The 26,992-nt window shown below is 35.7% G+C and overlaps 4 protein-coding genes across 11 annotated transcripts in view; 3 read left to right on the top strand and 1 right to left on the bottom strand.

Annotated features, from left to right (window-relative positions):
• The window catches only part of LOC138132765 (lipase 1-like), a 32,097-nt gene extending 22,199 nt beyond the window's left edge, over window positions 1-9,898 (top strand). For 6 of the 8 annotated variants that reach the window (XM_069050389.1, XM_069050385.1, XM_069050388.1 and 3 more), the window contains 7 exons: window positions 7,307-7,627; window positions 7,685-7,862; window positions 7,916-8,030; window positions 8,082-8,328; window positions 9,195-9,353; window positions 9,402-9,632; window positions 9,703-9,898. In XM_069050389.1, the coding sequence (XP_068906490.1) occupies window positions 7,472-7,627; window positions 7,685-7,862; window positions 7,916-8,030; window positions 8,082-8,328; window positions 9,195-9,353; window positions 9,402-9,632; window positions 9,703-9,855 (1,239 nt within the window). In that variant the 5' untranslated portion in view covers window positions 7,307-7,471 and the 3' untranslated portion in view covers window positions 9,856-9,898. The remainder of the gene's footprint in view (window positions 1-7,306; window positions 7,628-7,684; window positions 7,863-7,915; window positions 8,031-8,081; window positions 8,329-9,194; window positions 9,354-9,401; window positions 9,633-9,702) is intronic. The other 2 variants (XM_069050392.1, XM_069050390.1) reach the window with 2 other exon arrangements.
• On the bottom strand, window positions 4,266-4,637 carry LOC138133194 (uncharacterized). The gene has a single exon (XM_069050999.1). The coding sequence runs from the start codon at window positions 4,635-4,637 to the stop codon at window positions 4,266-4,268; it is 372 nt and encodes a 123-aa protein (XP_068907100.1).
• A 3,571-nt stretch (window positions 9,899-13,469) lies between the features above and the next one.
• On the top strand, window positions 13,470-16,578 carry LOC138133193 (uncharacterized). The gene is made up of 2 exons (XM_069050998.1): window positions 13,470-14,298; window positions 14,828-16,578. Exons 1-2 carry the CDS (start codon window positions 13,470-13,472, stop codon window positions 16,576-16,578), a joined length of 2,580 nt encoding a protein of 859 aa, XP_068907099.1.
• On the top strand, window positions 16,169-18,883 carry LOC138132763 (uncharacterized). Its single transcript, XM_069050382.1, has one exon. The coding sequence runs from the start codon at window positions 16,900-16,902 to the stop codon at window positions 18,241-18,243; it is 1,344 nt and encodes a 447-aa protein (XP_068906483.1). The 5' UTR covers window positions 16,169-16,899; the 3' UTR covers window positions 18,244-18,883.
• The last annotated feature ends 8,109 nt before the right edge of the window (window positions 18,884-26,992 follow it).

Here is a 26,992-nt window from a genome sequence, read left to right as displayed (position 1 = left end):
ACCGACTCGCACAAATGCCTAATTCTGAATCCGACTCTGTGAGAATGACACGCGACAAAAAAAGTATTAAAACAATACCAGGTTTAAATCCAACTGACCAAATTAACCAGGTAAATAGAATAAATGTGTCACCGTTGAAAAAGTAATTGGCGGTTTGACTTGTCGAGCGCGTGCATCGTCGGTCGCATTTCAGTAACAGAAAAAGAAAACATTGCCTGAGGCAAGACAAATTTTCCCTGGACCAAGTATAGGTACAGGCGCACCTTAATAAAGCGCACAGTCCCATACGTTGTTAGAAACACTTATAATAACCCTGTAGGTATAAATAAATGGATTTTCATAGATTAATTAAAATTTTGAAATTGGTAGTGAAATGATGAAGGCCTCCTTGTTGTTGGTCATTAATCGAAGCTCTCGATCTGATCATCGTTAATGGCGAGTTGTTAGAGTGACTATTCCATTCACATGTCATTTGTTAAAAATGGACCAATAAAAACACAATTTTACACATTTGTTACCATGGTTTCAAAAAATTGGACCGAATATTCCCACTCGTGGAAATTGTATCGGTAATACCACTAGTGATCCCAGCGATAACTTTTAAGAAATGAATGCAGCCTTGAGAATTGCTTCCAAATGAACTCACGTGTCTTTTTTGTGTTGTTGGAAACATTTTCTTCGATTTCTGCGTTAATTTCTTCTTCCAATTTGCTGCAAAATTGCCAAAGTTGGTTCATGGAATAGTCCTCCGAATACAACTCGTAGTCCAAATTATGTAGACTATTTTTCAAACTGGTTTCACTCATTCAATTGTGCTTGGGAATCTCACTCGTGCTGACGCACTCGTGGATTCATTCCCAAGCACAATTGATAATTCGTGACCAGTTTGAAAAATAATCGACATAATTTGTACTACTCGTGGTATTATAAATGAATATTTTAGCTGGAATTTGGGGGATTTCCTATCGGTCGTGTTAGTAGCAAAAAGATCATGTCGAAGTGCTTTACAGGAGAGACACTAGCTTTTTATTATGAAAATTCTACAAAAAGTCCGCTGTTTTTGATCGCTTTGAAGCAAAATGGTGAGGGTGATGTACGAAGTATTTTTAAGAGCTCCAGGTGTCAGTAACAACAAACCATCAAATAAGAAAATTAAAGAAGATTAGTTCGAACCAAGTTTGTGTGTCTTTCGCGACACACACCTTTCGTGGATAGCATATTTAAATCGTTATGCAATCAAAAAAAGAGAAGGGAGAAGAATGCGAAATTACGACCTATAAGGAAATTAAATTCTAATTAAAAGAGATTTATAAAAAAAATATAGAAAACAGAAAACTTAATTCAAACATAGGACATGTCTTTTTTTTAACAAAACATTGCGTTATCGATATTTCCGAACAAAGATGATCAGATTTACATTTATCCAACTAAAGACGTTTATGATTATGACAAATTAAATAAAGCGACATACTCTTATCTGCACATTCTGAGTGCACCCAGTTCTTGCACAGTGTCCATTGAACCATGGTTATCCTTACCAACCAAATTTTCTACAAATAAAACAAACATGCTCCGACCTGTCACAGTTTTCTACGTTTTCTATTTTTTGGATATTATAGTGGCGACTATCGTCCATTATTTTTTCATTCTTTTTTTGACTACATCTACTTTTCATCGTTACGCTAGTACGAAGGCAAAGCAGAAAAAGAAGAAAAAAGTGAGGGTTAATAAGTAAAGTACTGAACATTATGCACTTTTTAAAAACAAAGTTGACCTCTTTGAGGATTTTTCTCAGAAATTTATACTTAGAGGTTTATCGAATTTATTCCGAACTTTACGAACGCACTGTATGTCTGGAATAAATATTAAAGAGTAGTGACGATAATACACAACCCTGTCTCACTCTTCGCATAATCCTGACCGTCCCCCTTTGATCTTCTTCTACTCTCACACTGGCTATCTGATTCTAACATAAGTTCGTTATTATTCTTAGATCTTTGTCATCTACCCCGTATTCTTCAATATTTCTATCATTTTGTGATGTTTGGACCGTGTCGAATGCTTTTCTCTAGTCCAGTAAACAGACGTGAACATCACAGTTCACATCACTGTATTTCTGAAAGAGCGCCTGCACGCTGAATAGTGCTTCTCGTTTCCAACTGGGTCTTTAAATCCAAATGGCGTGGGTTCTATCTGCTCTTCGCATGTTTTATAAATCCGTCTATGTTCCATCTTCAAAAATTTCTTCAACAAGTGCCTCATAAGGCTTGTTGTTCTATATCTGTCGCATTTTGTGGTTCCAGACTTTTTTGGTTGAGTTATGAACTCCGACTTAAGCCATTGCTCTGGAATAATATCCGTATCATACCTATATCAGATTGAATATCTTGGTTAATCATTTAATTACGTCGTAGTCCATGAGTTTTAAGAATTCAGCTTGGAAATTATCTGGTCCTGGACCCTTGCTGTCTTCATTCGTTTTATTATAGTTCTTATTCTGCACTTTAGATATTTGGACAGGTTTCTGCTTCTATTTGAGGTTGCTCTGGTCTTTCATTTTGGAAAAGGGGTACAATGTACAGGTGCTCTTGATTTAGTTCTTGTCAATTACGAGTAGGTATAACCCTCCCTCCATTATTTGTAAGTTTATTTGTTGGTTTTGATCCATATTTTCCAGTGGCTTCCTTCACTTTTAAATGTGCGTTGAAACTGTCATGTTTTTCTTGGAGAAGTTCTGTTTTTGCACATATTTAACACATATCTTTTTTTGCTTCTCTCATTTTTTGCCTTATGGTCTTCTGTTCTATTATATTTTTCAAAATTCACGTTTCAGTTTCAGAATTTCATTGTTCATCCTTGATTTCCTCTTTATTATTTCATCCTTCTTTGGAGACAACAGTATCCGATGCTGTGCATGCCCCTTCTTTATTTGTATTTGTATTTTTACGGTGTTTATTTTTCATTTTTCGCATGTCGTATATTGTGTTGTTATTCTTTCTTTTTCTATACTTATCTTTAATTTAACGTTTATTTTTCCCAATACCGCGTTAGGTCTGATTGTATATCTGCCCATTGATAGGTTTTCACAAAGGTGAAGCTATTCCTATATCTTTGTTTTACAAGAATGTAATCGATCTGATTTCTCACAATCGTATCAGGGATGTCTATTGGTGATTTTCAGGTGTAATCCTCCTTGGTGGAAATTTAAAGACCATATTTGAATTGGTGCAAAATCAGTTAAACTTTCTATTCTTTCATTTCTTTCTCCAAACCCATGTGGTCCATTATATTCTCCAACTCGTCCTTTACCCACTTTTGCATTAAAGTCTCCCATTATTATCATGATGTCTTGTTTAGGGAGCTTTTTCAATATATCTGATATGTGTCAGTAAGTTTCCTCGTTACTCCCGTTAGAAGTTGGAAATACACGTTTATGATATTTACTTAGTTCTTTCCGATATAAACACAAAAATTATCACATGTTTGGCGATGTTTTTTTCTGCAATAAGTCCTACTCCATATTGATAGTCTCCGTTGGATGTTCCAGAGAAGTGCAATCTCATTTCTTTTACACCCACAATTTTGATATTCAACCTTTCCATTTCTTCTTCACGCAAGCGAAGGATTAAAGATTCAATTTCTTTACCTACTCGTGGTGGTGCCATTATTGTTAGCTTCAAACAAGTGGTAACCATGGTTACCAACAACCAACATAATCACTTGATCAAAAAATATAAGTCGCTAAATTTAACTCAATTACTTCCTTGCTAAGACAACATGTATTGTATTGGGGCCAATCAATTGTCCGATCAAAATAAGACCAACAAATGCAAAAAATTTATTGTCAATGCGAATTATAGTTTATGACGTGTTATAAATAGTTACTTTACTTTAAAAAGCCTCATACTTATCAGGGTATTTTATTCTTTTTACTTCAACTGGATAAAGTCAACCCAAACAATTATTTGCATATTTTTAACATTTTGGGGCCAATCAATGGTCCACTACTGATAATTAAATTTAAATCTCGGTTGCTGTAGCCATTTGTTAAATTTTAAGGTGATCCTAATTTCCCCTAGTTTCCCATACATTCAAAAAGAAGAAAATATTGAAGAAAGAATTATTATTATTATTATTATTATTATTTAAAGAAAATAAAGGCAGAGGTTTATGAAACCTATTATGCCTAGTAACTAGAGACAGTGTGACAGCTAGAAAAATTGTTCTACAAAGTGTTCGATAGGTAAACTTTCAGTGGCGTAGGTCTACTTATCTGGTACATCTAGTTTATTTTTAAAAAAGTTTACTGTTGTCGAATTCACTATTTCAGTTGATAGTCCATTCCAGTGATTAAAAACTCTGTTAGGTAAAAAGTTTTCGCGAATTTTCGTTTTAAAGTCTTTTTTCAACTTCCAATTATGTCCTCTCAACCTTTCATCTCGATTTAAAGTAAAAATCGGAGACAAATCAAAATTGAAGAATCCTCCTCTAATTGCACGAAACGTGACAATTAGGTCGCCCCTGAGTCGTCTATCCTCAAACGTGCTCAGTCCAGACTGTTCAAGTCTCTCTTCGTATGAGGGTCTCACAGCACCATAGGAAAGACCTGTAGCACTCCTTTGAACCGACTCTAGCATATTTCGGTCTCTTATTAGGTCACATGACCAAACGGGACCCCATACTCCAAAATGGGTCGGACAAGTGTTTTATACAAGGTAATCGAGGTTTCGAAGCTAATGCCCTTAAATGTCTTTCTTAGAAGAAATAAAGTGGTATTACACTTTTTGCACACTCTTGAAATATGTGCTGACCAGGTCAGATTTTGTGTGATCGTTATACCAAGGTCGACATGTGATTCAACGTGCGAAAGATCAATATTACCTATAATATATGACATGTGAGGGTTATTTTTTCCTAGGTGTAAAACTACGCACTTGTTCAAATTTAGAGGAAGAGACCAGTCTACACTGTACTTGTATATTTTTTCAAGGTCCTGCTGTAAAACGTGTCGATAGGTTATTGGATTATTAAAGAGCTTAAGATCGTCCGCAAAAGAAGCATTCGGTGAACAAACCACACTTGGCAGGTCGTAAACGTAAATGTTAAAAAGAAGTGGTCCAAGCACCGAGCCCTTCGGAACACCACTAGTTACAGGAAGAGATTGAGAGAACTCGTTCCCAACACGCACAAAGAATTTTCTATCCTTCAGAAAATCAGCTATCCATAACTTGATATTTCCCTTGACACCAATTTGATCTAGTTTATATACAAGTTTTTTATGTGAGACACGATCAAAAGCTTTGGCGAAGTCTAAATACACCACATCAACAGGAACACCTTCGTCTATAGATTTGGTCCAAGAATTAACACATGAAAGTAAATTTGTAAGGACCGAACGACCTCTTATGAAACCATGTTGCTGACTAGGAAGAATGGTCCGTTCCACTACATATTTGGACAGATCTTCACTGATAATAGTTTCCATTACTTTGCAAACCACTGAGGTTAAACTGATGGGTCTATAATTTTCTGCACAGAATTTGTCTCCTTTTTTAAAAATGGGCGTTACTGAAGCAATTTTCCAGGCAGACGGAAGTCTGGTCCAGGTGATGATGTTGATTTTAAACTACAGATGCAGTTTTTAATTTTTTCCTCAGTAAATTGTACATTCTCTATGACACTCGAGATTTGCGGAAGCATAACTTCAGGCTGACTATTCACCCGATAACCATGAGGGTCAGTTGTAAACACCCCGGTAAAGTATTTTGCAAAAATATTCGCTGTTTTGTTATCATCAAAACATAGCGATCCATCATCGTTGTGTAACTGCGGTACTGAAACCTTAGTATTCAATGACCGTCTGATGTATTTGTAAATTTTTTTGGGATCGGTAGAAAGATTTTCTTCGTATGCTTGCCTTGCCTTATGTAGATTCGCCGAAACGGTATTGGAAAAGTGTCGGTGTATGTCGTAGTCCTGCTGCGCGTGTGATTTTTTAAACTTGTTCCATAACCGTCTTTTATGCTTGATTAATTGTAGGAGATCATCGTTAACCCAGGGCTTTGATGAGTTAAACGTAGTATATTTAGTATGGGTGTTGTTCTTAATCTCTGTATTTAAGAATATAATAAACTTATTCCACATTTCGTTTGGATCATCGCTTGAGAAGAAGTCGCTGGTCCATTGCACTGATTCCAAATCGTTTTTGAATTTATTGTAATTTACACGTTTTACTAGTTTAGTTACTTTTTTGGGAATTTCAGATACTAATAGTTGGATTGTTGACATCAGGGTTATATGGTCAGATTTACCGATAGGTGAAAGATAATCGACTTGACTTACTAATGCGGGATCATTTACCAGAATTAAATCTAACGTTGATGGGTTTTGATTTTGCCTAAAGCGCGTAGGTTCGGAAACTATTTGACATAAACTTGAGTTAACAAGGGTTTCAACAAAATGATAAGCAGCTGAATTATCAGCATAGTTTTTAATATTTAAGTAGTCTGTTGAGGACCAGTCTATCGTTGGTAGGTTAAAGTCGCCTGCAATGAATAAATTAGCAGCAGTTGCTGACAATTCGGATAGTTTATGAAATAGTATCATGTCATCTTGCAGCAGGGCCCTAGAGGGTGGTCTATATACGCAGGCGATTGTAAAAGACAGTGTAGAGGAAGCGACTTCAAGTATCGTAACCTCAGAAGTACTACATCGAAACGTTATGGGTTTAGGTTTGAACTCATTTACAATGTTGGTTTCTATGTATATGGATGAACTGCCACCAGTACGATAAAGGGTGTACCCGTCTAAGTTTACTAAGGAGTCGGGAATGCTATTGCTGAGAAATGTTTCAGTTATTAATAAAAAAGCCGGTTTGTGAAGTTGAACGAATAGTATTAAATCATCAATCTTTGCCATTAACGAAGCTAGGTTTGTGTACATTAGGGAATGGTTGATATTTTTTGAGCAGAAAGTGTAATGGACCTGAAACCCCGGAAACGCATAACTTCAAGCCAAGACCTTTTAAATTATATCAAAATTTTCTGTTTCGACTGTCAAAATTTCGCTTATTTTTTTTTTAAACAGTGAACGCCAAATAGTAAAATATGTAATGGAATATTTCCTTCCCCATTGAGTTTTTCGACAAAAGCTGGGACAGATCATTTTTATTTTTTAAAAGAAACATTATGTGGTGGTTTTTATTTTATCATCCCTTTCCGCATAAAGACATCATCGCCATTTTTTTTTTGATAAATGGTTCCTGGGATATTGATTTTAAAAGTGAAAATCTATATTTTGTTTACAGACAATTCCTACACTCTCACTTCTTATAAATTAAATAACTGCCAAATGAAGATTCATTGATGATTATTGATTACATGTGATGTCACGATAGCAATATTCATGATTATCAGATAATATAAAATTAGCAAATTGTAGTTATTACGCTAGAATTGTGAAACAAATCCCGATGTTGCTAAAATATTTAATATTATTATCGGCGCTTCAGCCAATCTTACGTTGTTCGACTTCAAATCGTAACAACGTCTGCACAACATTTAGAGATTACTATAATCCAGACGGAAACAAAAATTGTTACTACGACCCGGATACAACTCTCGAAATTGTGAGTTTTTCAATTTTTATTCTTTGCTTAGTAATAAATAATAATAATCAATTTTAGCCAGCAATTATTCAAAAATATGCAAATGCTCTTGAAATTCACAAAGTGATAACAAATGATGGATACATTTTAACACTATTTCGTATACCAAGAACCAACCCCAAGGGAGTGATTTTGCTCCACCACTCCATCGCTACTCACTCTCAAATCTACTTGTGGCAAGGCAACCAGTCTCTTGGTGAGTTCAGTAGATACTATTTAATCCTTATTACGTGATTACTTAATTTTTAGCTATCACATTGTGGCGTAACGGTTTTGATGTTTGGCTGGCAAATCAACGAGGTACTTCTTATTCTGACAAGCATGTAACTCTTTCGATTCATGATTTTCGCTACTGGAATTTCTAGTAATTTTAATGTCATTCTTGCGGTTGTTAATGTACCATAACTCCTTTTAGTATTCAGGAAATGGGCTTGTATGATGTGAGCGCCGAAATTAAATTAATCAGGGAAAAAACAAATGGAAGAAAAGTTATTTTCTTTGGGCATTCTTTAGGATCTGCTATTGGTCTCGTCTACTCATCGCTGAAAGTCGAAGAAGCAAAGAATTATTTGAAGAGCATGATACTTCTTGCCCCGCCGTGCTATTTCGAACATGTTACAAGTGTTATAATTTTGTTTAAGCACTTTGTACCAGTTCTTGAGGTAGATAATTATGTTGTTATTATGTTTTCAACAAATAATTTCTTATGTTCCAAATTAAGTGGTAAACTAAAAACTATTACTAAATTTTCAAATTTACATTGGAATAATTTTATTAAATAACGCTACTAACTAGTGTAGTTTTCTCATTCCTCTGGAATTTATTTCATTGTAGTTTTATTTAACTGAAGCTCATTTTTAGCGAAATTCAACTCATTTTTAGCGAAATTCAAGTTTGTTAAAATTTATCTAAAATAATACACCTATTGACCTAACATTTTGATTTTGTAAGAAATTTATTTGGAAAGTTTTGTTTTTGTTTTTATCAACTTTCTGACAGTCTTTTTAATGTACGAGGAGAGATTTTTATACAGGGTTTCCTAAAAAAACGCCGCAAGCCATATCTCATCTCTCCGTTATTTATGGCTCGATTTAAATAAAACAAAAACTGTAATAAATCACTTTAAAAACAATATAAGCACAACATAGATTTTTTTTCAAAAAATCATTCAAGGTCAGATGATAGTCAACTTTGTTTTTTTAAATAGCTTGGTATATTTTTTTATTCCGATTTTGAAAGAGATTATTTTTCTGAATCCAACGATGTGCCTCATTTTGCGAGTTTTATGAACTCTGCAAGCACTAGTGCGTGAATATTCACTGTCATTTGCTCAAATTGAAATTTGACAGCAATCTGACTGGATTGGCTTATTTGGCTTATGAGCGAATGCTCAATAATCAAATAATAATACCCTTGCAATTTTATTATTTCCCTCCACGACCCGGTCCCACGGCAATTTCGCCGGAGTACATACACTATTACGGATATTATCTCTAATCATTTTCGTTTAACTGTAATTTGATTCTAGGCATTCACAAATACTTTGCGAATGGGTAGCCCACTAATCATTCTTCCGTTTCTACTTCCGATATCTAGGGTCATCTTACGACTTTTCCCTGCAGTGTTATTCGTGGTAAGTGTCTTCACATGGGCTTTCTGTGGATACACCCCAGCTGAAACAGACCCGGTAACAATTCGAATCTTTAAATAAATTATAATAACACCAAACATTTAGACCTTTTTCAACTACGATGCTGCAATCTACGGAAACAATTTTTCTTGGAAAACTATAATTCATTTTCTGCAATTGGCAACTTTAAACCATCGATTTCAAATGTATGACTATGGAAAAGAAAGAAATATGAAAATTTACGGTGAAGAAATACCTCCCCTTTATCCCATTGGAAAGATTTCGGTTCCAACATTGATAGTGTCAAGTGATAATGACAGCCTGATCACTCAACAGGTAAGATTACAATTATTTACATCTGTTTTTTCGTTATTTAAGTTTTTTTTTTAAATTAAATTTTGGCCAGGACTCTGAATCTTTGTTTAAGGAGCTATCGTCTGAAGCTAAAGTTCATGGACACTGGAAGCTTTCTAGATTAAATCACTTAGACTATCACATTGGGCTGCATCGAAAAGAAATTTTTATGAACGATTTATTGACATTCTTAAATAATTTATAATAAATGATTAGAGTATTAAAAATTTTCTGTTTGAAGTTAATAATGATTATTATTAAGTGGTAAGTAAGTGTGAATTATTAATTTCTTTCTTGATGACCACATTGCTTGCTTTTTTTCTAATTTTTAAAAATAGTTGAACAAAAAAAATATGCAATTTTTTAGGACAAAGAAAGTGTTCCGATATGGTTATATTGTTTATGACTATTTAATTCATCTGTCACTTAATGTTCATCAACCAATGAAACTAACTTAATTTTAGTGATTTCCATGGTTACAAAAGAATTGCAGCGGATATTGGACTAGTACAAATATCAGCGACTATTGTAATCGAAGTGAATATTTTAAACAAATGAAAATCTTCATTAAAAAAGCGAAAAACGAACACAAAAATTTTATTTTCTAACAAATTGAAGTGTACAATTTGAAATACTGAAAGAAATTTGAGGAATTTGATTCATTAAATAGTCCTTGAAATACGACTCGTAGTCAATGCAGAACATTGATTACTCGTATTACAACTGAAAATATTTTGTCAAAGTACTGGCAGTATAAAAATAATAATGTGTTGACTAAGTCTAAGTAATGAAATGAAATTTGTCGACTTTCTCAGATCGATTTGAAGTTCGGGACTAGTTATTCGTCTGCGTACAAGGATTATGTCGAAAAAGGCTGCAGTAAAATCTCTGTTCGACATTTTTGAAAGTTTTAATTTAAACAAGGAAAAATTTAATTAATTAATGTAATGTTAATGATGTTAGCAAATATTAAAACTTAGATTGAGAGAAGTTAGTATCAAATTAATCCTCATTAATTAAATCTGAATTTAAGTGACTTTTTTTCATGTTCAAGTTTTTGTCACATATAAAGTCTCAGAATAAAAATTTTATTTTGAACTAAATATTTACGGTCGTCTTCCTACAATTCCTACAAAAATTGTCCCCAGAAAAAAGTTAAAGGGACGCAACTGGAAAGATGAAATAAAGTCGGTTTTTGATATTGTTGCGAATAAGTCGTAAAACTGGGTTGTCATAAATCAATAATAATCACCGCATATGCAAATTTCTTTTGTCGGGAAGATACTGCGCTCGGCTTACGTTAACCAACTGGCCATCCTCGTTCTGAAAGCTGTGTGCGGGCGTAAAAGTGAGAAAACATGATGTTTGGAAGATACTAGGTAAGGGATAGAGCAGGAAATCCAAAAAGTTAATCTTCTTAGAAATATTAATTCTTCTGCTAATAATTAATTATTCATGAAATGTATTGGACGCACTGGAATCTGTCAGCGCTTCGGTCGTTTTATGGCTTAGCTGCATCGGCCTCACAAACAGAGTATATCTGCGTTAACTTCGGTTTCGCTCGGCTCATCTGGAGACCTTTTATTAGGTCTACAGAAAGGCGCGGTCGTAATAGTCTAAGATCCCACTGCATGATTTCTACGTTCATCTGTTTTTTAATCAAAATACCATTATTATAGATAATTATGAATAGAGAAATATGTTTCTGCAGGATTGCCTATCAAAATATGGCCGCAAGTATTTTTTATTAAAATTTAGTTAATTAATTTTTTCCAAACAGTTTCGTTGACTTGTTTTTTACATAAATTTTAATTCATTTGAAAGAGAGATGTGTAAAGAACTTGAAAAGTTTGGGTTGCCATTTCTCAGTTGAGAAATGGCAACCAAAACTTTTCAAGTTCTTTACACATCTCTCTTTGAAATGAATTATAGTTTATCCTAAAAACAAGTGAACGAAACTGTTTGGAAAAAAATAATTAATTTATTTGTATTGGTTTAAGATTGGGTTGTAATCTTTGTACACCTCATATTTGCAAATGCAATGCGAAAGTTGACGAAATTGGCACCCACGGTCTAAGTTGTTTCAAAAGCAGTGGTAGATTTTCAAGACACACTGAAATTAATTCCATTATCAACCGGTCTTTAACTTCTAGTCATGTGAATTCAACTTTAGAACCAAACGGACTGTCTCGGGATGACGGAAAACGCCCAGATGAGATGACTTTAGTACCGTGGATTAAAGGTCAATCTTTGGTTTGGGACGTTACTGTTGTAGATACACTTGCAGACAGTTACGTATTGAAATCATCCGAAGTCTCAGGTTTTGCCGCTGAAATGGCTTGCAAACGCAAACATAGCAAATATAGTTCAATCATTTCGTCAAACTACGTGTTTAAAGGTTTAGCATTTGAAACCTTAGGCCCTTGGTGCAAAGAAGCCATCGATTTCATTAATGTCATCGGAAACCGACTTATCGCGGAATCAGGCGATTCAAAATCAAAGAAATTCCTTTTCGAGAGGATTTCCCTTGCCATTCAACGTGGAAACGCTGCAAGCATTCGGGGCACTTTTCCAGATTCCGCAATATTATCGGAAATTTCTATAAAAATTGTATTTTGATTAAAAAACAGATGAACGTAGAAATCAGAAGTGGGATCTCGTACTGTAACCACTTTTTTGAACAGTGCTCCCTCCATATCCCTCTACGCTTTCGTTGAATTAATTAATAATTTTTTACTTTTTAAAAATGATTTAAATATGTCGGCGTGAAAAATTTTGTGGATTACACGTCCAGAAAATGTTTTGCGAGTGCCCGTGTTGTCGCCTCGGCTACGCAATACCACTCACACTCCCAAAATATCATTTGTGTGCAACCGTACGCGAAATGAGCACTTCGCGTGCCTAGAACAGGCCGCGAAATTGAATTTCGCAGCCGTTGCCTTGACGACGGCCGTAAAAGTAAAAGTCATTTCAATATTTATTTATTATCACAATTACAACATATCTATCTCTATATTTGCCGTGTGATCTTACAAAATCTGAATTGGCGACTGTACAAACATGTCATGCTAAATATTAGATTAAAATTCTTATATTGTATTGAATTGTATTGTAAGAATCACAGCCTCCAGCTATATTTAACCGGTCGGGCCAGGTAGCCACCCACCCCTACCAGAGACGACTGGCGGGTAGTTCTTAGTCTTGACCAGAAGCTTGTAAACTCTGAGAGAATAAACAGCAGCCCTAACTTGTGTGTTTAAATAAAAAAAAAAAACATCCAGATTAACAGGCATTCTGTAGATCAGACAATCGATCCTACAGAATCAAACATTGGTCCTTCGAGCCGGATAGTGTTCGTGTTCGTGTGTAACGTGTTCGTCATCGAAAGCACCGTCCACAACAGAAATAAAGCGAGTGTGCGAATTGCGAAAATCCAAATTCGTGGTACCAAGTAGAGTGGCAGCAGTGGTACTTTCAACATTCACCGGAGCACCATTCCCCCATACATCGGACACCACAAAGGCGATCTTGAGCATCAGGATCCAAACATCGCACTCCTCCAAGTCGAGCTTCATCAGGACAGGTTAGTGGCTCACTCAATCCACACACAAAAAAAAAATCCTTCCAAAAACACTCAAACACCTTAGCGACGGCTATCTGTACTAAATCACGTAGAGCACTTTCATAATGGCTAAAAAATTAGATCAGGCTAAAAGTAATCGCTCAGTTATTGAAGGCAGACTACAGCGAGTAGAGCAATTTATTGAGGTTTTTGACTCGACAACCAGTAGCATAAATCTATTAAAAGCGCGATTAACAATGCTGGATGACATCAGAAAGCAATACGATGAAGTCCAATACGCTCTAGAACAACTAGACGAACAAACTACTCACGAAGAGCGCTCAATAGAACGTGGTCATTTCGAAGACAGGTATTGTGCTGCGTTAGCTAAAATAAATGACATTATTGATATGAAAAATGCACCCGCGCCTCCTATTAACACCGTACCAAGCGTAGTCGGCAATCAGCAAAATAACGCATCAAATAACGGGTTTTCTCAATTAAATCTACCTGTGTTGAATCTAAAAACTTACGACGGTAGTTACAAGGAATGGCTAAATTTCGAAAATTCGTTCAAATCGGTAATCGGGGAAAACAAAAATTTAAATAATTGTCAACGTTTGCAATATCTAAAATCGGTTCTACAAAACGAGGCCCTACGCGCAATCGAGTCTCTACCCATAACTGATGAAAATTACACAATTGCATGGGAAGCACTTGAAAAACGTTTCAAAAACACGCGTTTAATAGTTGAAGATCATGTTTTAGCAATTTTGAACGCTGCTCCCATTCTTAAAACATCTAGCACAATGCTTCGCGAGCTTTTGGATACAGTAAACACCAACATGGCCGCGTTAGAATCATTAAACATACCAGTTGCAAGTTGGGATGCAGTTATTGTGCTTATCATTTTCCAAAAATTAGACTACAGCACAAAACGCGAGTGGCAAATGACTTTGGATAATAGCATACCCACGTACAAAAAACTAATTCAATTTTTAGAAAAACGCTGCACGGTACTGGAAGCTTTAAATGCAACTTCATCCGACAAACAAAACAATGCCAAAACGAATCATCAGCAAACGGGTAAATCGCGAACACTTACGCATGCAAGTGTAAACAAAAAATTACTTTGCACGTTTTGTAAAAATTCAGAACATCATATCGGTCAGTGTGGTAATTTTTTGGAACTCAACGCACCCGATAGAAACACACAGGCAAAAAGATTAAATTTATGCACGAATTGTCTACGCGATAATCATAAAGTCGCGAACTGTTTTTCGAATTCAAAATGCCGAACGTGTAAAGGCAAACATCACACATTGTTACACATAACGCAACCTGCACAACAAAATGACGAATCAATCACAACAAACAATCATACATTGCCAGTAAAAAATGTAACCGAATCCGTCCTGTTATCAACTGCAGTGATTCTAATCAAAAATCGCAAAAATCAATATGTACCATGTCGGGCATTTTTAGACACTGGTTCTATGTCCAATTACATAACGGAAAAAACTCCATAAAAAATTGGGACTAAACGCTTCTCCCGTAAACTTTACAATCAAGTGTCTCAATGGAACAACCAGCACTGCAAAACGCGAAATTTCAGTTAATTTGAAATCCAGAATAAATGAATATTCAATGGACTTAAAATGCTTGGTTATTCCAAAAATCACCGAAAATTTACCGTTGAAAACAATCAGCCCATCTTTCTTGGAAATTCCAAAGAACATTTCGCTAGCCGACCCTAAATTCTTTGAAAGTAGCCAAGTAGATTTATTGATAGGCGCCGGCTCCTTTTGGAAATTGTTATGCATAGGACAGGTAATCTCTCCGAGAGGCCTTACTTTTCAAAAGACCCACTTTGGATTTATTGCGGGCGGCACTTTTGGAAATCCCGAGTTCAACAAAACAACCACCTGTAATCTGGCGGCAACAATAAAACCGGAAACAAATTTAGAAAAGCAGGTACAAAATTTTTGGAATTTAGAGGAAATCCCCAGTATTGTTGGCGACACGGAGAAATTATCCGTCGAAGAGATCGCTTGCGAACGGCACTTTCAAGAAAACACCATCCGCGATTCGGAAGGTCGTTTCGTAATACGGCTCCCTTTCAAAAACAATAACCTAACAATCGGTGATACGAAAAGTGCATCATTAAAACGGTTCTACGGCATAGAAAGAAAATTATGCAACGATCCTGAAATGAAAATTCAATATTCAAATTTCATGTCTGAATACCTTGATTTAAATCACATGGAAGAATCTAAAATAGCAAACAAAAATGAATGCGTCTATCTACCTCATCATGCTGTGGTCGAAGAATCCAGTACAACAACAAAATTAAGAGTGGTGTTTGATGGATCACTTAAAAGCTCCAATGGGTTCAGCCTTAACGATAATCTGATGTGTGGACCTGTGATACAGCCCGATCTATTCACAATTGTGGTTAATTTTAGAACTTATCAATTCGTATTAAGTGGTGATTTAACTAAAATGTATAGATCCGTGCGTCTACACCCTGACGATTTTAAACATCAACAAATTTTCTGGCGTAGTGACCCCAATGAACCATTAAAATCATTCAGTTTAACCACACTCACTTATGGATTAAAACCATCTAGTTTTATAGCAACTCGTTGTCTACAAGAATTAAGCAATCGAAACAACGAATCATTTCCAAGAGAGAGTGAAATAATTCGCAAGCATTTTTATATGGACGATTTATTAACGGGATCTAACACTGCTTCAGAGTTAATTGATATCAGAAACAATCTTGTCAGCATACTAAATCAAGCAAAATTTGAATTAAGAAAATTTCAGTCGAATGAACCGAAAGTGTTACCAGTTAATAAATCCGAAATATGCGATCCAAACGTACCATTAAACAATAACGAGAACACGAAAACCCTGGGGTTGTATTGGAACTCTACCACCGACACCTTAAAATTACAAAACATTTCAAAAAAGATAACAAAGCGAACAATTTTATCCCTAACTGCACAAATCTTCGACCCGTTAGGTCTCGTAAGTCCCATAATAATGAAGGCCAAAATGATAATTCAAAAGCTGTGGTCACTAAAACTAGGTTGGGATGAGTCTATTCCTATGGATCTACATACTCTATGGAATAAATTCACGTACCAATTAAATCTTTTACACCAACTAACGATACCTAGAAAGGTAATCACGTTTTTTCCCCATGAATTAATAGAATTCCACGGATTTTCTGACGCGTCTCAACAAGGGTACGGGGCCGCCGTGTACGTAAGGGTAAAATCAACCGAAAACACGTATGAAACGCACTTGTTGTGTGCCAAATCAAGAGTTGCACCCTTAAAAACGATAACTTTACCGTGACTCGAGTTATGTGGTGCATTATTACTAGCTCGTCTTTTTGAAAAGGTAAAACAGTCTGTCAATTTACACAATGCACGAGAAATATTTTGGACCGATTCTTCTATCGTCCTCGCGTGGATCAAGACGCCACCTCATTTATTAAAAACTTTTGTTGCTAATAGGGTCACAGAAATAACTTCATTAACCGCGGCATCAAAGTGGAGACATATTTCCGGTAAAGTAAATCCTGCAGACATACTTAGTAGGGGGGCTTTTCCGGAAGAAATTGTAAATAATCACTTATGGTTTTCGGGACCAGAATTTTTGAAATTGGACGAATGCATGTGGCCAAAATCGGATCTTAATAATATTGTGCAAAATGTACTTGAAACTCGTGTAGCAATGTTAACGACAACCCGTAAAATTCTACCGGAGATGCCCGTTTTGACAAAATACTCTGACCTTAACAAACTGCAAAGAGTGATGGCTTGGGTATTACGTTTCATTCATAACGCCAATCCAAAAAACAAAAATAAGCTTTCAGGTTCAGTCCTCACAGTACACGAAATGCGAAATTCGAGGATTACAATAGTCCGTCTAATTCAATCAATTCATTTTTTTGAAGAACTTGAACACCTGCGCTATAACAAACCTGTATCTAGAAAGTCAAAATTATTAACTTTAGACCCGTGTTTAGATGAAAACGGTTTAATTAGAGTTGGTGGACGCCTGAAACATGCTAACATTCCCAATGACATCAAGCAACCGATTATACTTCCGAAAAACGATCACGTAACAAAACTAATCATAAAAAATGAGCATAGGCTACAATTGCATGCTGGGGCGCAAGCCACTCATGCAGCGATTCGCAGACGTTATTGGATCTTATCGGGTAGGACCGTTATTAGGCAGGTAATTCACCATTGTCTTAATTGTTTTAAAGCAAGACCAACATGCGCTAATCCTAAAACAGGTAATTTACCTGCACATAGAGTACAACCAGGTAGACCCTTTCAAACTTGTGGCGTAGACTATGCTGGCCCTGTGTTAATACGAGAATCGCGGGGACGCGGAAAACGCGCACTTTTAAAAGCCTACATTGCCATATTTGTTTGTTTTACTACTAAAGCGATCCACATCGAATTGGTGACTGAATTGACAACAGCTGAATTTTTAGCAGCATTACGCCGTTTTGTCGCTCGCCGTGGTCTGCCTCAAAATATCTATTCTGACAACGCCACAAACTTTGTAGGAGCGAATAACGAGTTGATCGAGCTAAAAAATTTCTTTGAACATAAACAATTCAAAAATCAAGTCATGAGCCAATTAGTCAACATGAGTATCAAGTGGCATTTTATACCCCCCAGGTCCCCACACATGGGTGGGTTATGGGAAATCAATGTAAAGTCTGTGAAGCAACATCTCAAAAAAATTTTAGGCGAAACAAAATTAACGTACAGCGAGATGTATACAGTTTTAGTACAGATAGAAGCCTGCTTAAACTCCCGACCCTTGACACCTATTTCAAATGACCCAAACGACCTAGAACCACTTACTCCAGGCCATTTCCTAGTGGGTGAGTCCCTAACATCAATTCCAGAATACGACGTGAGTGACGTTCCCATGAATCGACTCTCCAGATGGCAGCTAGTGGAGCAACTACGATCCCATTTTTGGAAACGCTGACACCGGGAGTACCTCACACAGCTTCAGCAAAGGAGCAAACCATAGGGCACGAAGAACACGCCCATGGAAATCGGCAGCATGGTGTTGTTGATGGAGGATAACGCACCGTCCTTGTCATGGAAGTTGGGTCGTGTCATCGAACTGCACCCCGGAGATGACCGCGTCACGAGGGTAGTGTCGGTGCGGACAAACCAAGGAGACTTTAAACGTGCAGCACGCAGACTATGTGTCCTCCCGTTGGAGAAATAAATGTGCGTTTGTGTGTGTTGTGTGTGCAAAAATACTGAGTTTCCGAACAATAAATCGCGTTTTCTTTTTAGTTAAGTTTTGTTTGTAAATTGTTTCAACCATTCGTATTGTACAATATAGATTAAGTTGCTTGTAATGTATCATGCTTCCTAGACAACTCCTTCTGTATTTATATTGAAGACGCAATTCTTCAAGGCGGGAGTATGTACAAACATGTCATGCTAAATATTAGATTAAAATTCTTATATTGTATTGAATTGTATTGTAAGAATCACAGCCTCCAGCTATATTTAACCGGTCGGGCCAGGTAGCCACCCACCCCTACCAGAGACGACTGGCGGGTAGTTCTTAGTCTTGACCAGAAGCTTGTAAACTCTGAGAGAATAAACAGCAGCCCTAACTTGTGTGTTTAAATAAAAAAAAAAAACATCCAGATTAACAGGCATTCTGTAGATCAGACAATCGATCCTACAGAATCAAACAGGGACAGTTAAAATTTGATTTATGCCAGTTTTTGTGTCAGGAACGGCCGCTTTTAGTACAGAATTTTCATCCAGTTTGAAGTTCCCGCCAATTTCAAATGGAGTGGTCGCTCATGAATGACGAGTCGGTAAAAAAGATCCCCATTATCGATCTAGAACAGACACGTATGAATTAGGTTAATTTTTCACCGGTCAAAAAGGAAAATATCTAGTAACTAGTAACATATCCTGAATCCTGAATGGCATCAACAGACATTTTGGTTTATTTGTCTCTTCGCACGGCATTTGATATTTTCACGATTAAAATAACCTAAAAGGGAGCAGATGATACAACTTATCATAACAGAATTTAACATTTACCTGCCACAATAAATAAATTCCAGTAAATAGGTAAGCCAATGCAACATTATCCGACACGGTTTTCACATTCTTCTTGTTACATCAGTCTCAAAGTCACTGTAACATTTTTTATATTGCTGGTTCGATTTTTCAGGTTTCAGATGCGACACTGCACAATTTATAATATTTTTTTAACTCTGGATGAGTACACGGAACAAGAGCTGCATATTTGCAGGATAATCTTACAAATTCTGGATTGGTGACAGTAAAAGTTCGTTTTATGCCAGTTTTTGTGTCAGGAACGACCACTATTAATACAGAATGTTCATCCTTGATGTCATCGATAGACATTTTGGTTAGTTCGTCTCTTCGCATGGCTCCTGATATTCCCATGATTAAAATGACCTAAAAAAGGGCAGATTATACAGCTTATCATAACAGAACATAATATTTACCTTCCACAATAAATAATTTTCATCACTAGCTTTTTCTAAAAATAAATTGATCTGGTCTGGCCTTAGATTTTTTCGCCTGATAACCAACTGACTTTTTTTCAAAAAAGGTACCAATTTCAGAAACTTCGTAACACCAATGCCATCCCGTATGTTCAGCGTGAGCTTCAATATTGAATATGTGCTCCATAAAGTTGAACTTTTCACAGTTTTTGATTTTTCCATTAAATAAGCCAGAACAACATTCTCCGAAACCGTTTTCACATTATTTTTATTACACCGCTCTTTAAAGTTATTGTAACACTTATCGTACTGCCGTTTGGACTTTTCTGGTATTAAATTGGACACTGCACAATCTGCAATATTTTTTAACTCCGGGGAAGTAGACGGAACAAAAACGTTGTAATTTTCTTGCGACATTTTTCTAATTTTTCTCAAAATGTATTGTTTTATTTATGTCGTTTCCATAGCGACATCGCGACATGTAGGCCGACTTTATTTTTACTGACAGTGAAGGAAATTTTACTTGTTCATTTTATAATTACAAATTTTCGGGTTGCACACAAAATGTTGTGTACACCTTGGCTACGAAATCCTTTGACGACCTCGAGATTGTCTTGCCTCGGCCGCGAAGCGGCCTTGACGACAATTTTTCTCTCGGTTCGTCAAAGTAGGATCATTTACCTTTATTAAGTAGGTACATTTTACCTTAGTGATGTGATAAAATAATTCTTAAATAAATATAACCTTTCACGTTCTAAGATAAGAAGTCGTGAGCAATTGTAAATAAAGGAAGAATATTTGAGTGTTTGGGATGTATTATTTTAAAATAACTGTGTACCGTACAAAGTTTAAACACTTTTAAAAATAAATAATATATACGTATTGATTTACGAAATATTCTCGTTATTTCTCTGTTAAGAATTTTTGTATACAAGATATTGTAACTACATTACTTCTTCCCGCCAAATATTCGAACCTGCCCAAAGTGAAACAAATGTGGTCGTGATCGTCATCGAAGCGAAAGGGGCCCTACGTTGTGATTTTCTTTTGGCGGAAAAGGTTCGGAATGCAAACGATGAGAGTTCCAGTTGGAAGAGTACCGCAAAATAAAACACACATGTGAGGGACGCAAAATACCTTTTATTGGAAAATGCCTGTGATAACGTTGATTTTCAGCGAACAAATGCAACGAATCCAAAATTAACGGCGACCAAGTATAACAGAGTAAAGTAAATTTTCGTGTTCGTTTATAAAACATGTGACACTTCATTTAAATTAAATGTGGTATACGTCGTCCAGCGAGAGATTGGGAGATTTTAAATTGTATTAAATTAGAGCATAATTTCATGGCAAAAATGTTACTGCTTGAAGGATATATTTTAAATTTTACGTACTATAGTGACTACGTCCTCTACGTAAAATTTAGTGATTTTTATGTCAACCAATCTCTCGCTGGACAAACTTATGATACAACACGTGATTAAACGAATTTTATCCACTAAGACTAAGTAATAGTTATTTATGGTACTAGTGTGTTAGAAGGAACATAAGTATAAGTCACACGAAAAAACAGGTAAAAAAACGAGTGTTTTTTTTTGACAGTTTAACCTTGAAGCCCTTGGGGCTTTACGTGAATTTAGTAAGCCATTTTGTAGTCTATGCACAACCATTTAATTTGGTTTATATATCATTAAAATCCTCCGATAAACAAGGAGCTATGGATTCGTCTTTTTTTTTGGGGACACCTGTATTAGGGAATTTACAATGGGTTTCTTCGTGTGTTTAAAGAATTTGATAAATTCTGGTGAGTGTTGTATGGGGGATCGGAAAGTCCTTAATAGCTTCAATTTTATTTGGGTTGTGCTGCGGTCGTCTGGATTGCTAACTCAGGTGTGTTATCAATTATCATTATCAATTTCATGGTTAAACAATGTGGTTTATTTTTAGAATTACCGGAAGAAGTGTCTATGGTTTCGGTTTCAGTTCATCGAGTAATTTTACTTGCCGATTTTAGAATAGGATTTTGTGGAAAGAGAGGTGGTCGATAATTTGGATTAGGTCTCAATTGAAATGGTTGACTTGGAAAGGATTGTTTGGGGTGGTTTTTGTTAAATTTGAGGATATGGTTCAAATGTTGGGGTATATACAGGTCTACGCTAATGTACGCCCGTGGTCTACGCTAATGTAGAGCAAACGCAATTTCAGCCAGTGCAAATCCTCTTCAAATATCTTGGTTGTTTACGGCTTAAAATATCTCCGCATATTTTGATTACACCCTGTGTATTGGTGAGTGATGTCAAAGTTATAATGGTGTTTTTTTAAATTTGGCGTCGAAGCTGGCGTTGAAGAGTCGATTGTGAATGCACCACAATGTAGTGTCACTAATGGCAATTTGTTTGGAATCAATTTGAAGTTTCAATTTTTGTCAAATAAAATGTTTTTTCGCAAGAACAAAAACTTTTCATAGTTGAATCATATTTTCGTAACGGGCATCTCATTGATGTTGAGACAATTTCCTGATGCCGTGTTAAACTATAACGCTTTTCGTCATAATTTAACGCAATTTATTTAAATCTTTTGCAAAACTGGAACGACAGAGGAAGCAATTGCGAACGTGAGATAGGTTGTGGAAGTAGTCCCACCAACTTCTGTCCGTCGGCTCTCACAACAAGATCAATTGTCAACCAGCACTTGCCACAGCAGTTTAAAAAGGATATCCACCTATATCCCTCTCGTATGCAGGCAGTCCAGCAACTTCTTCAAGCTGATTATGCTGTATATGTGTTGAATACTGCCATTGGTTTCTTAACACTATAAACCAGAATTTGCTGAACTGGAACATGTGATGGTGGAGTTCTGAAAAACCTAATTTATTTGAAGAGATTCCGCTACACCCCCAAAAGGTGGGAGTGTGGGCGGCTATTTCAAGATGCAGAATTATTGGACCAATTTTTTTTGACAGTACAAATACCTACCATAAAAATGTTCTTCCCAAAAAACTTAACGATACCACTTTTTTGAGGAACCTTGACGGCTGTAAGGTATCGGGAAGTCATACAGCAATTTCTTGAACAGCTTCATGATGATAAAATTATGAACGGGTGTTTCCAACAAGACGGTGCCCTTGTATACACCACATACAAGACCTCGAATTTTTTGAATATCATACAAAAATTTTTTGATTGACTGAACTGAAATACAGCCATAACTTACCCTTCAAGATCCCTCGACCTCACTCCGTGTGACTTCTTTTTGTGGCCCTATTTAAAGAACTCGATTTTTCAATATCGGTTAAATAACCTAAACTAGTTGCGTGAGGCAATAGTTGCGAAAATTAATTAAATTTGTTTCACAGTCTAGGACTGGTTTACAAATCTATGAGGGGCATGATGACCCACTCAATAGACCGGGACCAATGGCTTAACGTGACTTCCGAATCACGAGATAGAATATAGCCTTTTTTTTAATTTCGCCCTTGTCGGAATCGAACCTGCCACCCTCGCGTCCTTGAACCGAAACGGACTCCCTAAGGCTATACAGGGTGATTCTGAAATAAGTTTGGAAAAAATATGTGGAGTATCCTTGACACAAAAGAATTCTGCGTAAATGACTTTTGGAGGTGAAATCAAAAGGATGGAAATTACCCTATATCCTTGTATTTTCAACGCCTATGAATAAGGAAAATTTGGCCGAATTTGTTCATTTCATTAGTAACCATGGTTCCAGCAACTCCACAATAAAGTCGTAGGTGCAAGCACACTGCTTCATAAATGTTTCTATGGAAATGATCGGGAGGAGTAAGGTTACGTTTGTGACTGACGGGCACCTTTGAGTATTATTGTTCCTAAACTACCAAGATAATCAGGTAATCACCTTTAACTCAGCAGCGTACTAGGAATTTTGACCAAATTTTCGATTATTTGTATCTCGAAAACGAAAAAACTTTTATAAGAATTTTTGAAGTGAAACTTTTTATGGGTCTTGAAATTCTGATCGGCAACCTTTTCGTGTGACGAAAAGTGGTGGGGGTAAACACTATCGGGTCGAGTGGGAGCGAGAATGCATTTAGCGCGTAGCCAAAGCACTGGCACAGCTGCGCCGGCGCGTGATCAGAAATTGTGGCGGCCCTAGATAAGAGGTTCAAACCACGATACACTTACAACGGTATGACAAGTAGCTGTGCGAGAACTGGCGAGCACTGCGCATGACGTCATGTGCGAGGCACTTATAAAGGAGCTTATGGCTGGTATCATTGTATTTCATGAAAATTGGTAGTAAAAATAAGATTAATAGACTTTTATACATTTACTATCCCACCTCCACCCGGCGGCATGGCAATTTTGCCGGAGTACATACACTATTACGGATATTACTATCAAGTAATAGTGCAGTGCTTATCAACATAATTACCGGCGTCTCGCCTCCGCATTTTGACTTTGTTGTGTATTATGTTCTGTGTCAATGTTAAGGAACTTCCTCACGATGTGACATGAGTATAATAATATACCTTTTTGAATTTCAACTACCAATGTGTTATCTAAATCCAGAATTTTTAAATTTTTAAAAAGAGATTGCGGTACTATTCCCGTTGCTGAAATTACAAGTGGTAAAATCGAAATTTTTTCTAAACACCAAAGATTTCTCATAGCAACGGAGAGCTCTAAATATTTATTAATTTTTGTGTTATATGTCTGTGTTATATTGTGTGAATTTGGAACAGCTATATCTAAAAGATATGCTTGCTTTTGTTGTTTATTTAAAATTATAATGTCTGGTCTGTTATGCTTAATATGAATGTCAGTTAAAATTGTTCTATCAAAATATAACTTGTAACTGTCATTTTCCAAACAACTTTCTGGTGTATAACTATAATGTGGTTGTGTATTCTTTAATAAATTGAATTTAACAGCTAAATTCATGTGTATAATTTTAGCGAATATATCGTGACGTTTTTTATATTCGCTTTGAGCCAAAACGGTGCAAGAAGAAATGATGTGTTCAATTGTTTCCCCTTCAGTTCCGCAAATCCTACATTTATCAATTATCGATTGTAAACCGCATATGTGTTTTTTATAATTTCTTATATTTATAACACGATCTTGTATTGCAAATATAAAACCCTCCGTCTCAGGGTGAATATTTGATTTCTTAAGCCATGCATGAGAGGCCTGAACATTAACTTCTGGTTGTTCCAGTTCTTTAAAGTATCTCCCATGTAAAGACTTCTGTTTTATATTTGCTATAGTGTCAGGTGTATTTGGCTTAACAATATCTGAAATTATATTATCACTTAAATTTAAAGGTGTGTAGCCTTTATCGGCTGAACCAAAGCATTAAAAAAGGTGTTATCACGAGCTCTATTGAGGAAATAATTTTTTAGTGAAGCAATTTGATTTTTTAGCAGTATTTCTAGATTTGAAAAACCCCTACCACCGTTTTCGCGTGGTAAATTAAATCTTTCAATAGTAGCAGATTTAGGATGGTGTTTACTAAATTTGGTAAAAAGAACTCTAGTTTTAATGTTTATGTTCTGTAAATTGTTATATTACATATATTATTATATCACTATAAAAAAATTATGATATTATGTATGTACTATTATAAATACACTGACCGGCACAAAAAACGACTCACCTCGCGACTCACTTTGAATTTGTTATTGTTGTTATTTGTCTTTGAATTTTTTTTTGGTATCATGTTGTATTGGTAGGTGTTATTTAAATTATTCTTTGCCAAAGAATATCCGACAAACAAAACATTAAACATAGGAAATAAGATTTTAATGAAAAATGATGTTATTTTTTAGAAAAAAAAATGTACGTTATAAAAAATTGTCAAAATTTTAACAGTATTTTGAATTAGTATCTCGTATTGTCAAATTAAAAATTTTAACAGGTAAAACAACCGACAAAAACACAACGTGGAAGTAGCGCAAACTTTTCAATAATTTATTTAAACAAAACAATTCGGTTGCCATGGTGACCATAGCACTCCCCATCATTGAAAATATCCCAATTTAACTATGTATTATAAAAAAAAAATAAGCACAAATATAATTACCTAAATTTTATTAAAAGTAAATTATTACTTTTTGAATTATTCCAATTTTAACAGCGAAAAATTATCGAGATTTACTACGAATACAGTTAGGAACTTTTCTAGTAATTCTTAAGTCCATAAAGGGCATATATATATATATTACTACATAAAGGGTACCATAAACAGTCCATATCAACCTCTTTTGTGGATCGCCCAATTTAATAATAAATCATGGCAGAATTCTGCACTTTAACATCAAATTCCATTTATTTCAAAAACCGGTAATGTTTGAACATGTTTGAAAGGACTCTCAGTGAAAAAATGTGTAAATTAATGTATTTACCTAGCTGTTATTGAATTAAACCGAAATATTTACCTGTTTCAGTAAAAAATTTGAAATTTTTACAAAATGTTCTACAGCGATACATAATCATTCCTGAATTTTTTGAGAATTTTAAATCAATTAGAAGTAGGTGTTTTCCATCAATGCAATAACCAGTTAAAAGAACTCATGGGCTCTTGCCTCGCATATGACGTCAGACAGGACGTTCGGATGCGCGCAGGCATACCGTTGTAAGTGTATCGTGGTTCAAACGTGCAAAATAATAGTTCTTTTCGATATAAGGACGCTGTCACATCATTTTTCAGGTCAGGTCAGGTCAGGTGTAGTCGGCGTTTTAATTTTCAATATTTAAAATCCGCGCTTAAACTGCTTAAAGAGTTAGCGGCGGAGCGTGCTTTGGCCACGCGCTAGATGCATTCTCGCCGAGTGGGAGCAGTGTCTCGCACAACGTTTGCGCCAATATTTCCATCTCACTTAAATGTAAGTTAATCTGTTTGACACGATACAAACATCCCTTATGTATACTTTTGTCTTTGTCACACTTACGGCATTTATCGATAATGTCCTCTCTTTAATTTGGAGGCTGAAAAATGAACAATAAGTTACGCATTTCGATATTGTTTAGTGTTATCGTTGTTTATAATTTATTTTCTTCATTAAAATATACAAATTTGTTGTGAATATGCTATTTAAAAGTGATTGAAGAATAATTACAATGTTTCCCTGTAATACAAAAGTTTCACTTCTATCGTGCGTCTTTACGACACATTCTGTTTTTTTTTTTTTTATCTATGACCTTCTCATCATCACCAATTACCGGTTTTTTTTCCAAACTTATTTTA

The sequence above is a fragment of the Tenebrio molitor genome, chromosome 6 (assembly GCF_963966145.1).
Source record: "Tenebrio molitor chromosome 6, icTenMoli1.1, whole genome shotgun sequence".
Lineage (NCBI taxonomy): Eukaryota > Metazoa > Arthropoda > Insecta > Coleoptera > Tenebrionidae > Tenebrio > Tenebrio molitor.
The sequence above is the reverse complement of the archived record's forward strand: the minus strand, read 5'-3'. Positions and strand labels throughout refer to the sequence as shown.

Bases quoted from the DNA above. Each gene is read 5' to 3' on its own strand.
- LOC138133194 (XM_069050999.1), bottom strand. From the start codon at position 4,637: ATGCTAGAGTCGGTTCAAAGGAGTGCTACAGGTCTTTCCTATGGTGCT.
- LOC138132763 (XM_069050382.1), top strand. From the start codon at position 16,900: ATGTGGCCAAAATCGGATCTTAATAATATTGTGCAAAATGTACTTGAA.
- LOC138133193 (XM_069050998.1), top strand. From the start codon at position 13,470: ATGCTGGATGACATCAGAAAGCAATACGATGAAGTCCAATACGCTCTA. The intron at 14,299-14,827 runs GTAAATCGCGAA...GCGAAATTTCAG, and splicing joins AACGAATCATCAGCAAACGG to TTAATTTGAAATCCAGAATA.